This window comes from Pelodiscus sinensis, chromosome 1 (assembly GCF_049634645.1).
Source record: "Pelodiscus sinensis isolate JC-2024 chromosome 1, ASM4963464v1, whole genome shotgun sequence".
NCBI classification, from domain to species: domain Eukaryota; kingdom Metazoa; phylum Chordata; order Testudines; family Trionychidae; genus Pelodiscus; species Pelodiscus sinensis.
The window spans coordinates 37424169-37439807 of record NC_134711.1 but is presented as its reverse complement, the minus strand read 5'-3'; the positions used below and the strand labels follow the sequence as shown (position 1 = coordinate 37439807).

Here is a 15639-nt window from a genome sequence, read left to right as displayed (position 1 = left end):
AATAAGCACGTGGATCCGGGTGAGCAGCAATCCAAGGATTAGAGCTCAAATGGCTGCTTTCAAAAAGTAAAAACCAGACAAATATTGTATAACTGATATAACCAGAGTTAGAGCAAAGATTAAAATTTGGAACTGCCTATCAAGAATGATGGAAAATGTTTTATTTGTAATGGATACCCATTATCTATTTTGCTCCAGTATGGTTCAAACCAAAGGTCCTAGAATATAACAACTCTACTGGGACATATCAGACCATCAGTACTATTTAATTGGGTTTTTCTGAAATATGGCCCACTGTTCGGGGAAAAAAAGCATAAATACTGAGGATTACTGAAGCAACATTGTCAATACTCAAAGTGTAGCTAAATCTGTAGAAAATATGGGGTTTATTACTACCCTGCATCAACTCACAATAAAAATTAAAAGTTACAATGTCAGTTTTTCTAATCCCACACAAAGGTAAATCAGAAAATTTTTTAAGAATTACAGTAGACTTCCGATAATCTGGAACCTATGGGACCTAAGTGGTGCCAGATTATCAAATATGCTGGACTATCAGGAGGTACTATAAGATGGTTGGTTTTATATATATGTGTGTGTGTACATTATATACTATATATAAAGTGTTCTTAACCGTTTTTATTGTACATACTGTATACAGTATACTGTAATGTTTTAGTTTTTTCAAGCCTTTTTTACCCTTTTTGCTCAGTTCAGCTGCTGCCGCTGTTACCTTATGACTCATTTTTTGTCGAAGCTCACTCACTAGGCTCTTGCCATTTTGATGCCGGACTATCAGGAGTGCCGGACTATTGGATGCCGAACTATTGGAGTTTTACTGTAGTATTTTTATCTGAAAGTGAAAATGTACTGAAGTTACGCAACATTTTTATCAATAAGGTGTGATTGAGATCTCACAAATTTCATTGGGAAATGAAGTGCAGTTCTCTGATACAAATGAATTAAAAGATAAACTGTCTGAGTCAATATCTTGCCACTTGCTCTGGGCCAGTAGAACAAACTTCAGTAGCAGAAAGTATGATCTGAGAAAGATGATGGTAAGAAATATAATATATTAAAGAGGAAAAACTAACAAAATGGTGATTGTTTATATGTTAAAGAAATTGTCATATATAAATTATAATATATTTAGTCAAAAACATAATATATAAACCACTTCCAGTCCTCTGGATATCTCTCTCATGTATAGTGTTATACAAATTTAAAATGAATACATTTTGTACGTATTCTGTATTCTGTGACTGTCCCCTTTATGGCTAACTAACAATCATCATATGAACATTATTTATGGGTATAAAAATTACAAGTGTGAACTTGCAATCACAGTTTAGGTCATTATGACCCTGATACTGTGGACATATGCATATGCTTAAGCATGTACTCTTACCTGCTTCATTTTAAGTACAGGCAGTCCACGGGTTACGTGGATCCGACTTACGTTGGATCCCTACTTATGAACGGGGCTTTTCTCGCCGCGGAGGATGCGGGCGGCGGGACCACCCAGACGCGCCGCCGCCTGCATCCTCCGCGGCGAGAAAAGCTGCTCCGCGTCTCCCTGGTCTGCTGAGGGGGGCCTCCCAGCAGACCAGGGAGACGCGGAGCAAAGCCACGGAGGACGCGGGCGGCGGGACCGTGGCACGTCTTGGCGGTCCCGCCACCTGTGTCTCCCTGGTCTGCTGGGGTGGGCGCAGCTAGGGCTCCCCCCCCCCCCCCCCAGCAGACCAGGCTTTTCTTGCCGCGGAGGACGCGGGCGGCAGGACCGCCGAGACGCGCTGCGGTCCCGCCGCCCGCATTCTCCGCGGCGAGAAAAGCCGCTCCGCGTCTCCCTGGGGGGCCCCCCCAGCAGACCAGGGAGATGTGGAGCAAAGCTGCGGAGGACGCGGGCGGCGGGACCGCGGCGCGTCTGGGCGGTCCTGCCGCCCACGTCCTTCGCAGCAAGAAAAGCCGCTCCGCATCTCCCTGGTCTGCTGGGGGGGGGGGGCAACTAGTGCGCCCCTCCCCCAGCAGACCAGGCTTTTCTCGCCGCGGAGGACGCAGGCGGCGGGACCGCTGAGATGCGCCGCGGTCCCGCTGCCCGCGTCCTCTGCGGCGAGAAAAGCCGCTCCGCGTCTCCCTGGTCTGCTGGGGGGGGAGGGAGGGTGCAGCTAGTGCGCCCCCTCCCTCTCCCCCAGCAGACCAGGCTTTTCTCGCCGACGCCTGGGGTAGAGCAGCTGGGGGCTGCCGGGTTGGTCCCACAGCGCTGAGGTGCGGCGCTACTGGACCAACCCAGCAGCACCCCAGATGCTCTGCCCCAGCCGTCCCCAAGAGCAGCTGGGATGCTGCTGAGTTGGTCCCGCCACGCCAAGGGTCGGCGCTACCAGACCAACCCAGCAGCACTCCAGCTGCTCTGCTCCAGGCATGTCCGATTCAGCTGCTGCTGGTCAGTTTCAACAGCGGCTGAATCTGGATGCTTGGGCGCTGCCGGGTTGGTGTGGGGACCAACCTGGCAGCACCCCAGCTGCTCTACCCTAGGTGTCCCCAAGTCAGCTGCTGCTGAAACTGATCAGCAGCTGATTCCAGGAAGTCAGGGGCAAAGCAGCTCTGCCTCGGGCTTCCTGTAGTCAGCCGCCGGTCAGTTTCAGCAGCGGCTGAATCGGGGACACCTGGGGTACCGGTCTTACGTACAAATTCAACTTAAGAACAAACCTACAGTCCCTATCTTGTACGTAACCCGGGGACTGCCTGTATATGACTATTGATGAGCTTACCATTAAGCATATGCATACCTGTTTGCAAGGTCATGGCCTTACGAGGAAGTCTAAATGAGGATTCTGATGTCTAAAATGACCTAACTTGTTTTAAATTTAATTAGAGTTTTGGTTTTGCCCTAGCTGTAGATCTTCTTGAGAAGATGCTTATATTAGACAGTGATAAAAGAATAACAGCCTCAGAAGCACTTGCTCATGCTTACTTTGTCCAGTATCATGATCCTGATGATGAGCCTGAGGCCGAGCTATATGACGAATCAATAGAGAATAAAGAACGAACCATAGATGAATGGAAAGGTAAGGGATACTTACATGCAACTCTTCAAATGTGTAGCAAAAGAATTTGCTTAAAAACAGATTTTGCCTGGTTCAGACCCAGGAAATTGCAACACATCTTGAACTTAAACTTCAGAAATAACAAGGCATATCTATATGTATTTCCCTCTGAGGTTCTATCTCTCTTCCCATCATCTGACCACTGGATTTTCCTCAGTACACACAGCCCCACATGAAGGTGGGCACAGGTGATCTTATAAGGATCCCATACTTTTGTTCTCGTGTAAACTCCTGTGAACCAAATCCTCAGCTGGGATAGCAGAACACCACCAGTTTACACCATGTGAGGTTTTGGCTCCAACCCTTCTGTAGTTATAGCAAACGTGTCCTAAATGGCCTGTTAACGCTTTCCTATACATGCTTTCACAATAAAAGGTAAAGTAGATTACGTGTATAAATGCGCACCTAGGGTGAAGTTCACCTCAGTATACTGGGCTGTCTTGTGGCCTTTGCATCATTTAAGTCCCAAAAGGATTATGTGGGATAAAAGTGCTGAGTGTGCTTTTTGTTGTCCATTTCAAATTGGTGAATTAGCACCACGATGCTTGCCCAAAGTATTTGTTCCAGTTGTATAGTTGGCATCAAGAAATTTGATTCTGTACATGCATGGCCAGCTACTATGGGCATTAAAAGGTCTGTTGTGGTTTTAACTTCCAGCACACATTTGTAAACAAGAAACTCTCAATATTTTTTACATATTCCATTTGAGATGGAAGAAATATAAAACATGGGAAGGTAAAGAAAAGCACACAAGGAATCTCCCATTTATGTGTACATTGCAAGCGATGTAGGAATACTCACTACCCCCTGGCTGGGTTCTCAGAACACTCTCTCTATTTAGCACCTCCTCCTAAGAGCTGAGACCTTTCAGTCCAAATGCCTCGCCCCGAAGCCCAGTGGTGATCCCTCAGACTTCCTGTACCTTAGGCACATTCTTTCCCAAGATTTCACCTCAGGGTAGACACTGTGGGTTTACTGTTTAACTCTTCAGGGACACAGGCACATGACAATAAAAGCCAACAGACACACGCGCAGCCTTTGCACAGGATTCTAAACACAATTACTCTTTACTTAGCAATACACAGAGGGCTAGAACAGGAGACAATGAAGCTGCTTCTGCCAGTTTTCCACTAATGAAGAGTTGTGGGTGGGTGGGTGGAGGGAGATAATTTTCTACTGTCTCCAGCCAATGTAAAACCACTTTGCACTACTTACGTGGTGCAGAGTGTCTTTATCAGAACAGAGAATCCTGCCTAACCCTTTGTGTGGTTCCCTCATCACCAAATGGATACAGCAGAGCTGGTTTACATGGCATATTTTTGCATGGAGTTTACTTATAGGGAGTCTGATTCATTGTATGCACTTCTGTGGAGTAAGACACTCTAGGCCAGATCCTGAGCTGTAGTGCAGAAAGGGTGCTACAAAGATAACTGATAAATGATCTTTGCACTCCCCCACTTCTGAAGCTGGTCTCTGTTTTAAATGAGAGCAGACTGATAACTACTCCAAATTACACTTATCCATCACTCCAAGGATCTGTTCCAGCACCTGGAGATACCAGGAGTGTAAGAGATCCTCTCCAGTGCCCTTTTATCTGCTCCTCTCCCCATCATGTCCTCCTACAGTGTCTGTCTGTGTCTGTGCCACATAAGGACCCCTCTGGTGAAATCCTACAGTGGCTGGGTTCTAGGAGTGGTGCAAAGCTGCACTAACGCAGGGCAGGAAATGTGCCACAGTGACTACTCAGGAAGGAACAATCCTGTATTAGCCTGAGGAGGGCTCTGCTATGATTCTGCTAGTTCTAGATTGTTGATGATAGTTGATTGCCATCAGGAACTCCCTCCACAAAATCTGTCTGCAGCAAAGCCTGGAAAATATACAGGCAGTCCCCGACTTACGCGGATCCGACTTATGTCGGATCCGCACTTACGAACGGGACTTTTTCGCCCCGGAGCTCGCAGGCAGTGATCCGCCACCTCGACCTCCGGGATGAGAAAAGCTGCTCCCAGTGCCCCTGGTCTGCTGGGGACCGTCTCCAGCAGACCAGGGACACCGGGAGCGAAGCCGCAGCCGCGGCGGGGTCCCGCGCCTCTGAGGCTTTGCCAGAGCAAAGCCTCAGAGGCGCGGCACCCCGCTGACGCTGCGGCTTTGCTCCCCATGTCCCTGGTCTGCTGGGGGGGGAGGGGCGCAGCTAGTGTGCTTCCCCCCCAGCAGACCAGGCTTTTGTTGTGGACCCTGGGGCAGAGCAGCTGGGGCGTTGCCGGTTGGTCCTGCAGCGCCGCTCTGGGCACTACTGGACCAACCCGGCAGCACCCCAGCTGCTCTGCCCCAGGCGTCCTGATTCAGCCGCTGCTGGTCAGTTTCAGCAGCGGCTGAATCAGGACGCCTGGAGCAGAGCAGCTGGGGTGCTGGTGGGTTGCTCCAGTAGCGCCGAGGAGCGGTGCTACTGGAGCAACCCAGCAGCACCCCAGCTGCTCTGCCCCAGGCGTCCCCAAGTCAGCCGCTGCTGAAACTGACCAGCGCTGACTACAGGAAGCCCGAGGCAGAGTTGCTCTGCCCCGGGCTTCCTGGAATCAGCTGCTGATCAGTTTCAGCAGCAGCTGACTTGGGGACGCTTGGGGTTCTTAAGTTGAATCTGTATGTAAGTCAGAACTGGCGGTCAGTTTCAGCAGCGGCTGAATCTGGACGCCAGTTCCGACTTACATACAGATTCAACTTAAGAACAAACCTACGGTCCCTATCTTGTACATAACCCGGGGACTGCCTGTATATCGCCTTGCACGTACCTTGTTGAGTATGAATCCATGCTGCATTTGCTGCTGTAGCTACAGGTACTTGATTTGTCTGTCTGCTATTTCCTCAGATGGTTGAGCCCTTGACAGGAAGGTTTAACAATTTCCTTTTCACAAAAATAATTCCTCTTCATGATGCAAGCCTCTTTTAAAATGGTTACAGGGGCAAACTTGGCTTAACGTTTCCTGAGCTGAAACTGGGAAGTGGGGATAACTGCAATCATGTTTTATGCAGCAGCAGATTCTGTTGCATCAAAAAGATGGTGAAATTAACCCTTGTTCAAAGAGGCAGCACAAGCTTTAGGGGCCACGTAAGCTTTCAAAATACGGCTTTCTTGAAACTGAAACAGAGCATAGGCCTTTTTGTTGGCCCGCTGTACAGGGCTGAATTTCACCCCCCAAGGGATTTCATCTCATTCTCTTCTTTACATACTTCACCTAGCATTAGAAAATGGATCTTGCAAATACCCTATGCTCTGAAAATAAAACAAATACAGTAGACTTCTGATAATCCAGAACCTATGGGACCTAGGTGGTGCCGGATTATCAGATATGCCGGACTATCAGGAGGTACTATAAACTGGTTTTATATAATACTGTATACATTATATACTGTATATAAAGTGTTCTTAACCCTTTTTATTGTACATACTGTATGTTTTTGTTTTTTTAAGCCTTTTTTACCCTTTTTGCTCAGTTCAGCTGCTGCTGCTGTTACCTTGTGACTCATTTTTTGCTGAAGCTCACTCACTAGGCTCTTGCCATTTTGATGCCGGACTATCAGGAGTGCCGGACTATTGGATGCCGGACTATTGGAGTTTTACTGTACTACATCTGATTCTGCAGTCTGATTATTTCAGTTTAATTTTGACTTTTTACTGTGTGAATAGAAGTGGAAACTTCTAGGCCATCAAACAGTTTTTCTGAGGAAAATCACAATTAATATTTCAGATGCTGCATTCAAGTAAATGTGTGTTCTCATTCCATGTGTTGAATAATTAAGTGCAAAGGTAGTTTTATATAAGAATTATTTGAGAGATTTATTTGGTTAGCATTTCTTTAACAGCTTCAGGTAAAAGTATTCCTTAATGAAGCTAAACTGGTTGAAATTCTTGAAAGGGGAAAAATCAAGGTCTTTGGGTTGTTTAGAAAGAAATGTTGTTATTGCTTTAGTAGGCCTAAAAATGGCTTGATTGAAATCGTTTTGCAGCTTTAGCTAGAAGAGCATTAAAACAAGGCAAAATATGGTTCTTTTGTTCTCTATTATGGAAGAATAATATTCCAAATGAAGTAATATGTTCACGATTGCTTGCAGAGATATAATAGAAAATCACTCACAAAACTGAAGAAGTTGCGAATTCTCTTATTTCATCACAACTGAGCTTCTGTAGTACCAGAAACTGACACATTGTGAAGCTATGTAGTATTTTTGTTTCTCTTCTGTTAGAACTTCTCAAGAGAATAGCAAGCTGCTCTTCTAAGTCTTAAGGAACAGATACAAGGCTAGATAGAGGGCTTTTAAAATTTTCCAACAAGCTGCTCAGTTCAGTTTGTGAATCTAGTTCCTCATCAATTTGTAAGATTTTTATGCTTGTCTCTCCTCTAGCTTTTATGAAAATAACTCCGTTCCCCCTCAATGGAAGAATTATATCCAAAGCACCATATTAAAGAATCTAATATGTGGGAGACATTTCTATGCCATTTGGATGGAACTAAATAGGAAAATTCAAACAACAAGGGGTAGAAGGCACATGGATGGGTTCTTTTAGTCTCTCATTAAAGATACATTTTAGTCTGAATTTTGTATTTGTAAGGAAAAGTCTACATTCTGTTTAAGCACAGTCACAGAATAGCTCAGTGTACTTCATTTAGTTTTGGTACATTGAAAGAGGCATGGGAGGCATAGCATTATGCCATCCCTTGTTAGTTGTCAAGGGTCTCAAGAATAAATGAAATAGCTAACCTCGTATTTTGTAAAAAGTTCCATGAAGGCTCTGTTTTTGGAGACATGAATCCTGCAACATGTAAAAACAGCAAGTTGCTTTAACATAAATGTAGTAATGCCTTTTGAACACTCTGTATTCCGTGCACATTTAGAATCAGAAGCCTTACATACTGAATTATTTACCTTGCATCATTTGATTGTAGGCGTTAGTGCAATGAGACGGTGTTTTTGTATTTTAAACTTTTTTATATGCTTTTACTCAAGTCTATGCTTGCCCTAAATTTTTAGTGCCTATGTATATTTTATTGAGGTTTTTTTAATAACTCACATTTTCCATATTTTGGTATTTATAGTCCTATGTGACTAGTAATAAAGGACATATTAGCAAACACAGTATTTATATATTCCCCAACTAAAAGCATTGGTAAGATACAGTTAAGCCCATAAATCAGCCATTAATTGACAATGTTTTAATAATATGATTTCAAATCAGTTTTGTTTGGGGATGGGCTAACGTCTAGAATTTCAAGTATTTTAGTTATTGAAAAACAAAACAAAAAATTCTAACATCTAACTGCCAAAAATACCCCTGTTGAGGTACCCAAAACCAACCTTAACTCTGCCCCTTCTCCTGCTTCTCCTCCTCCCAGTGAGAGAACCCCACTCATTGAAACAATAATGAAATTAAAAGCCTGATCTTCTTTTCCCTTACGCCAACCAGTGCAAGTCAAGAGTAACTCAACTAAAGTCACTAAAACAACATCTGTGTGAGGACAGCTAGGCTTGGATACATATGAATTATTCTTATACCTGACAGAAACATTTTGAATTTCAAAACTTTTTGACAAATAATAAATTTGGGAAATCCTTTTATTTGCAAGCAGCTCCGATGACTGTCCAGTGGTATTTCAGTTTTGGGTGATACAACCCATTGTTTCCCTTCTAACCTAGATCAGGGACAGCATCTCATACTTGAAAGGGAGTATATGAGTTTTGATCAATATGTTTAGCATCGGGCAATCCTAAGAGATTTTGAGAGGCTGTAAAAAATGTACCCTGGAAGTGTCCCCAAAAATTTACACAATCCTCTCTCTTCCCTTTTAACACTTGTCTCTCCACTGCTACCACACAGCTCAAACCAGTCTGTTAGCTCTTTCCTCCAAGAGGCTAATGCTTTTCATCCAAAATTTATAACCAGAATAGAACAAAGGTAGTGTACTTTGCTTAACAACTTGTTAGTAGCTTTACAAGAATTGCCCCTTAATGATTCATCTTTTAAAATGCAAACTGCCTTAATATTCATCTGCTTTACATCTGTCTACAGAGATTCTTTGAGTTAATTTATAGGGGGTGAGGGAGAATAATTCCCTTGCATGCTATAAAAAAATCTGGGGAACAGCTTTCAAAGTACCTGATGATTTTCTATCTTTGCTGATTAAGTGTCTGGCTTGCTTTCTTCAATTATCAAGTGAGTGATTCTCTGGTGGATAAGAGCGAGCATATGCATAACTTTATTTAAAAGAAAGCCATCTGTTTCTTGATGGTAGAAAAATCCTACTTATATCCATGTAGTCCTTAGTGGAGGACAAATGAATTGGATGACAACAGAAGAATCCTTCAAGGAAGACCAACAAAACAAATTATAAGAACATTCCAGACAAAGTATTTGAAGTTGGGTGCTTAAAGTTAAATCCATATTTAATCACCTGAATGGAAGTGACCTGATTTTCAATGGTGCTGTGTATTCTCACAGTCCATCAACACCAGTACCAGTGCTGTGGCTCTGCAAATCAGGTTAGTCTTTCTTTTAGGTGCCTAAATAGATATGCAGGTATCTGACTTTCAAAATCTGGCCGTAATATTTATAATGACTCAACTGTCTGCAAGCAACTAATATTCATACCTGAGAAGGCTCAAGTTTGTTAGACTAAGCATTTAGCTATGTAATAGAAAATTGATTTTCACCCAAACAATGTACCAAGGAAAACAGGGCTGTTTTTTCTTCTTTTGATTAATTTCTGTAAAGCTAACAGTCTGTTTTTATTTTATAACAGTGGTTCCCAACGTTTTCGAGCATATGGACCCCTTTTCAATCTATTAAAATTTTATGGACCTCCCTTCCCCCCCCCCCCCCCCCCCCACCATATTGCTGTTTTCAAACATTCCATTACTTGATAATGCAGCAGCCAGCACATCCCTTGGCCTGCACTGCTGCTTCAGTTCCCGCCCCGCCGTCCCCTGCTTATTCACAGAGGATATGGTGAGGGAGCTTTCATGGCCAAAGGCAGCTCCTGCCCCAGCACTCTGCCCTTGACTAGGCTCAGAGCCCTGGTGGAGGAAAAAAAAATAAAAGGAAAAGAAAAGTAAGGATTGAGCCCACCATGGGGCTGGGAGGGGGGCGAGGACTGGAGCATAAATGACAGCGCAGCTGGCTGTGGGAGGATGGATGGTCTCAAACTGAGCCCTGGGCTGAAAGTCCCTGTCCCACAGTGGGCCTGATCCTTATGTTTAACCTTTCCACGGACCCCTTACAGTACCGTCGCAGAACACAGGTTGGGAACCACTGTTTTATATTATGAATAAAAATAAAAGGAAGCACATAGCATTAATTCAAGTGTTTACTCAGTTATCTTAATACAGTAAAACCTGTGTTATCCGGCACGCTCGGGGATTAGGGCGTTCCAGTTATCTAAAAATTCCAGTTATCTGAGGGTCCCATCAACCTAGGAAAAACCAATGGACAATAATAGTAAAACTCAGATTTTTAATATTGGTAGTTTTGTAGTGTAAGGCAGTTGGTCTCACATTTTTATTTTGAGTTAAAGATGATTAATATTTCTTACATAAAAAATTGTTAAGCCACTCATGGTAAACCAAGCCAGGCCTATGCGCCTGAAGATTTGACAGTATTGTGGCTGGAGGCAATATGGTTAACAACGTTTTCTGGTTAACAGAGTGCTGGATAGCAAAGGTTTTACTGTACAAGTAGTATAAAGTGTTAAGACTATTTAAGAGAAAACAAAATTAATCAACTCTGGATTTCTAGATCAAATTGTTTTTGAGAGATGTGGGGGGAAAATAAGGGCCAAGAAAGATTTCAATAAGTTTCTTCTGATTTTCCACACTGTTTAAAAAATGTCCTGATTTCCTCCAAATATGCCAAAATGAATTTTCCTTGGCATTGGACAACACAAGACAGTTTGATAGATGTAAGTTAGATGAAATTAGAGGAGAGATCAAATTGGTATTGTAATAGAAAACAACTCATAGCATTAACGGTAGCGAGACAACATCCTCTCATTAATCTGTGCAAACTGTGGGTTCATGTACATCTCCACAGTGACAGTATTTCATGATGGAAACAAATAGTATATCTTTCCATGAATAATACGATTGTGAATATTTCCTGCAAGCAGAAGTTTCTACACATTTTATTATGCCAATAAATTAACATTATTTATTACTGCTTCTCAAATACTGCAATTGCTAATCGAAATAGGGAGACCTTAAAGGTCCATTTACAGAAATGATTTCTCTGAGTTGTTAATGGAATATTGGCTCAATTTAAAATAAATAAATAAATAAAATTGATAGCACATTTCTTCCCATTTTCTATTCTTCAAACTTTAAAGTCTCTAAGTGGTTGATCCTGAGTGAGGAACTGAGCACCTGAATGGGGTTACAAGTGCTTGGTATGTCCAAAGAGCTTCATGACATGTTGTTGAGGTTTACAGCCAGGAAATTCCTGGCTGTTTAATCAATCAGGGTACATCTACACAGAAACATTATTTCAAAATAACTTAGTCAGCGTCTACACATCAGGCAGTTATTTCGAAATAATGTTGAAATACTGTCAAGGTGGAGGACTTCTTACTCTGACTCCTGTAACCCTCATTGTATGAGGAGTAAGGGAAGTCGGAGGAAGAGTGCTCTATTTTGAAATAAGTGCTGTGTAGATGCTCCCAATTTTGAAATAATCTATTTCGAAATAAGCTACGTAATTGACTTATCTCAATTTCAAGTTAAGCCCATGCTGCTTTGCACCACCTGAGCAATGTGAAACAGCGTACAGCTGTGGCCAGGTTTTGGCCCTAAGTACATAACATTTAAAGACTACATTGAAGAAAGCTATGCACATGCAGATACACACACTTACTGCTGCAGTACGTGAATCTTTACCAAACCAATTCACATGAGCATGTTGAGCTTTAAGCTAGGGATGTGAAAGTGTAACCATTTACACAGGGAGGTAGGGCTGCTTTTAAAACAGAGACAACATATAACCATGAATGTTAACCATTGAGCTCCGGCAGCGGCAGCAGCATGGGGTGGGGGGTGGCTTTAGCATAATTACATGCAGTTTAACATTTCTACTTTAAACACTAGCCAGTGAGCAAAGGCCTCTTCCTGCACATGTGGGAAGTTTTTCATTTACGACAGTGTGGAGAGGATCAGTTCCTTATGGTCTCTTTCCACATTGAGAGAAAAGGTGTTTTTAATAGAGAAGAGCCAGAATTGTGATATTTTTTTCCTGTCAGTTGAAAGATATAACTTGCTCCTTGCTGAAGGGAGATTGCTGTCGTCAGAGAGAGAAAAGGGGTTAGGCAGAAAGTAGAGCAAAATGGCACTGCATACTGCCACTTTGGGCAAGTCTTGGTTCAAGCAAGTTTGGGAGCTAACATACTGTGCAGCAAACAACTATCCTGTAAGGAAACTTTAAAGCTACATACATTGCAGTAGAACCCTCAAAGAACAAGGCATAACAGTAGAGGTTCAAGTGTTTCATTTAGGTTGGAACACAAGGGATTGAGAAATAGATGAAGAATGTTCTTTTTGCACCTAAAGAAATGAAATGATAAAATGTATATTAAAATAAACTCAGTTGGGCATTATAAAGGTTTCATATTATAGTTTATTTTATTTCATTAAGTCATCCTGGAAGTTCTTTGACAACATACGCTGCATTTCCTCTTCAAGGCTAGTGTGTTTTAGTAATAAACTGCTTGATGCAAATATGTCAGAATAAGGAGCATGACTTCCACTGACTTCAGCAGGCTTTTGATCAAGTTCGTAGTAAGGTTAGAAATGTAAACCCTTTCATGGTACCTGTGTGTCTCTTTTGCCTTGAATATTTTCTTTGTAAATTGATACTTTTCAGATACTTTAGGTCTACATACAGTCTACATACAGTCACTACTTAAATGTGATTCATTTCAGATTCAGGTAGTTCACATCTCTCTTTTTTGTCCCCTCCAGAGATTACATATGAAGAAATGATTAGCTTTAAACCACCTGATTTAAAAATGGATAGCCTGGAAATAGAACAGTAAATACAGCCAGCTGTGTTTTGCCTCGCTGGACTACCAAGACTGTTGAAAACATAGCATTACAATTTAACCTGTATTCCCAAGAGTAGATTTCACTCTCCAAAGATGTTGGAAAAGGTATGGAAGAGCAGGTAAATGATATTGAAGCCAGAGTTTATTTGTTTTTCCTTGTACTATGAATGTAATCACAGAAAATAAAAAGGTGGTAAAGAACTGCTTCATTCTGACAAAATGATGCACTGAGTTTGGTTTTGCTGGATTTTTTCTGCATGTTTCATTTTATTGTTTGTAATGCCAAAAATGAAGGTAACTTTTTATTATTTTGAATATACTTTTTAAAAAATTGTACATTTAAAGCATGAATATGTGCAAACATGAAAGTAGAAGTACATATACGCAACCACTTGTTTCCTGGCATTACCCTAATTTTATCTGTTTTTTTTTTTTTAATTTTATTTATAGCTAGTGCCTTTAAGGTAAAGAGGGCATGGTAGTGAGTTAGACGTAATATGCAAATGTAGTCATATCTGTGGTGGTCTTATAAACATACTGGATGTCTCTTGAGTGGTTTAACACCAGTTGGAAATCAGTGAATAAAACTTTGTCCTGCTGCCATGTAAAGTGTCGTTCTCATTATTTTCGGTATAGCTTTTAAATCTGCAGAGGATAAGTTTTTGAGAGACAGTGTTTCTTTGTGATGCTACTACAGACTGTGTCACTAGTGAACAGTTATGAATTTGCACAGATTACAAGAATTCACACTGCAGATGCTTTGAGGAATTTTTGTAGTTTTCCAGAAATTTTACCGAAGATACCACAGATTATAATTTAGAGATAATGTGTTCAGCTCTCAGCATTGAACTCAGTATCTTCCTTACTCTCTTTATTTTCATTCAGTCAATCCATGAGAGGCCAACATAATACTAGAGATTTTAGAAACAAAACAGGGATAAGGGTTAAGAATAACTTGGAGATTTGTGAAAAGCAAAATATTATAATCTAATTGGAATTGCATTTTAAGCAATATTTTAAAAGCTCCAATTTAGACCATCTAAATTTAAAATTCATTCATAGCAGAATATATCTGATGCCAAGATGTCTTAAAGAATTAACCCTATCATTTCTTTCATCCCCTGAAAGTGTAACCATGATAAAAGAGCATTCATATTAACATCTTTCAGTTAGAGATCCTCTGGTTAATATATGTCCATGTTTGCCTCATTCCTTTGTGATTCACAATTGTAAATACCAGAAGATGCTATCGATTTTCTGTGTACATAGTTTGTCATGTCATGTCTCATTCTGTCATTGGCTTATTTGGGGGATTGGTTTTTTTTATATTAATATTGTTACTTTGTTTTGCTGCAATTACTTTGTCATTAATTTGGCTTGTACCACTCTTTTATCAGCTGATGAATTTGCATACATTTGTTTACTTTCTCTATATTTGCTATTGGATCCTTTTTTCTTAATAAACAGCTACCAAAAAAAGCAAAAGGAAAATTTATTTCCCATAGCATTTAATTACTAGAAACAACTGAATTAACCTCAGTGAAAATGTATGAACACTGTAGATGCACAGGAGGTAATAATTATAGGATGGGAAAATAAGTGTTCACGTCATGGTAAATATTCAAAGGCTTCAACATCATCTTATTTGTGAGAATTTGTTTTCTTTATAACTTTACTGATTACTGAACAAATCTAGTGCTTATGTTAAGCTAGTTGAGACTTCATAGAACATGACAATGGGAACGGTTGGTTCTCATGATTTTTTAATAGAAAATTGCTATGTATAAGCTAAGGCCTCATCCAAAGCCCAAGGAAGGCAACAGGAGTCTTTCCATTGACTTCTGGAGACTTTTAATCAGGTCAATAGTGGCCATTCAGTGATTCCTCGCTTATGATTTCACATTGATTAAATTAATCAGATAGGCTAAGAATAGTGAACTTTGTGTAAGCCACTCAGAGGCTGTGTCTAGACTGGCAAGTTTTTCCGAAAAAGCAGCTGCTTTTGCGGAAAAACTTGCCAGCTGTCTACACTGGCCACTTGAATTTCCGCAAGAACACTGACTTCCTACTGTCTGAAATCAGTGCTTCTTGTGGAAATACTATGCTGCTCCCGTTCGGGCAAAAGTCCCTTTTATGCAAAAGGGCCAGTGTAGACAGCTCAGATTTGTTTTGCGCAAAAAAGCCCCGATCGCGAAAATGGTGATCAGGGCTTTTTTGCGCAAAAGCATTTGTAGATTGGCACGGACGCTTTCCGCAAAAAGTGCTTTTGCGGAAAAGCGTCCGTGCCAATCTAGATGCTCTTTCCCGCAAATGCTTTTAACGGAAAACTTTTCCGTTAAAAGGGTTTGTGGAAAATCATGCCAGTCTAGACATAGCCTAAATGTCTTCCTTGACAGAATAATGCAAATAACATTCATTTTATTTTCAGACATAGAAATTTCATGTAATTGAGCTACTAT

The 15639-nt window shown here is 41.4% G+C and overlaps 1 protein-coding gene across 1 annotated transcript in view; it reads left to right on the top strand.

Annotated features, from left to right (window-relative positions):
- LOC102462429 (mitogen-activated protein kinase 11) overlaps nt 1–13783 on the top strand; it is a 57629-nt gene extending 43846 nt beyond the window's left edge. Inside the window, exons 11-12 of the mRNA XM_075928230.1 lie at nt 2892–3065; nt 13098–13783. Coding sequence (XP_075784345.1) covers nt 2892–3065; nt 13098–13171 — 248 coding nt within the window. The 3' untranslated portion in view covers nt 13172–13783. The remainder of the gene's footprint in view (nt 1–2891; nt 3066–13097) is intronic.
- The last annotated feature ends 1856 nt before the right edge of the window (nt 13784–15639 follow it).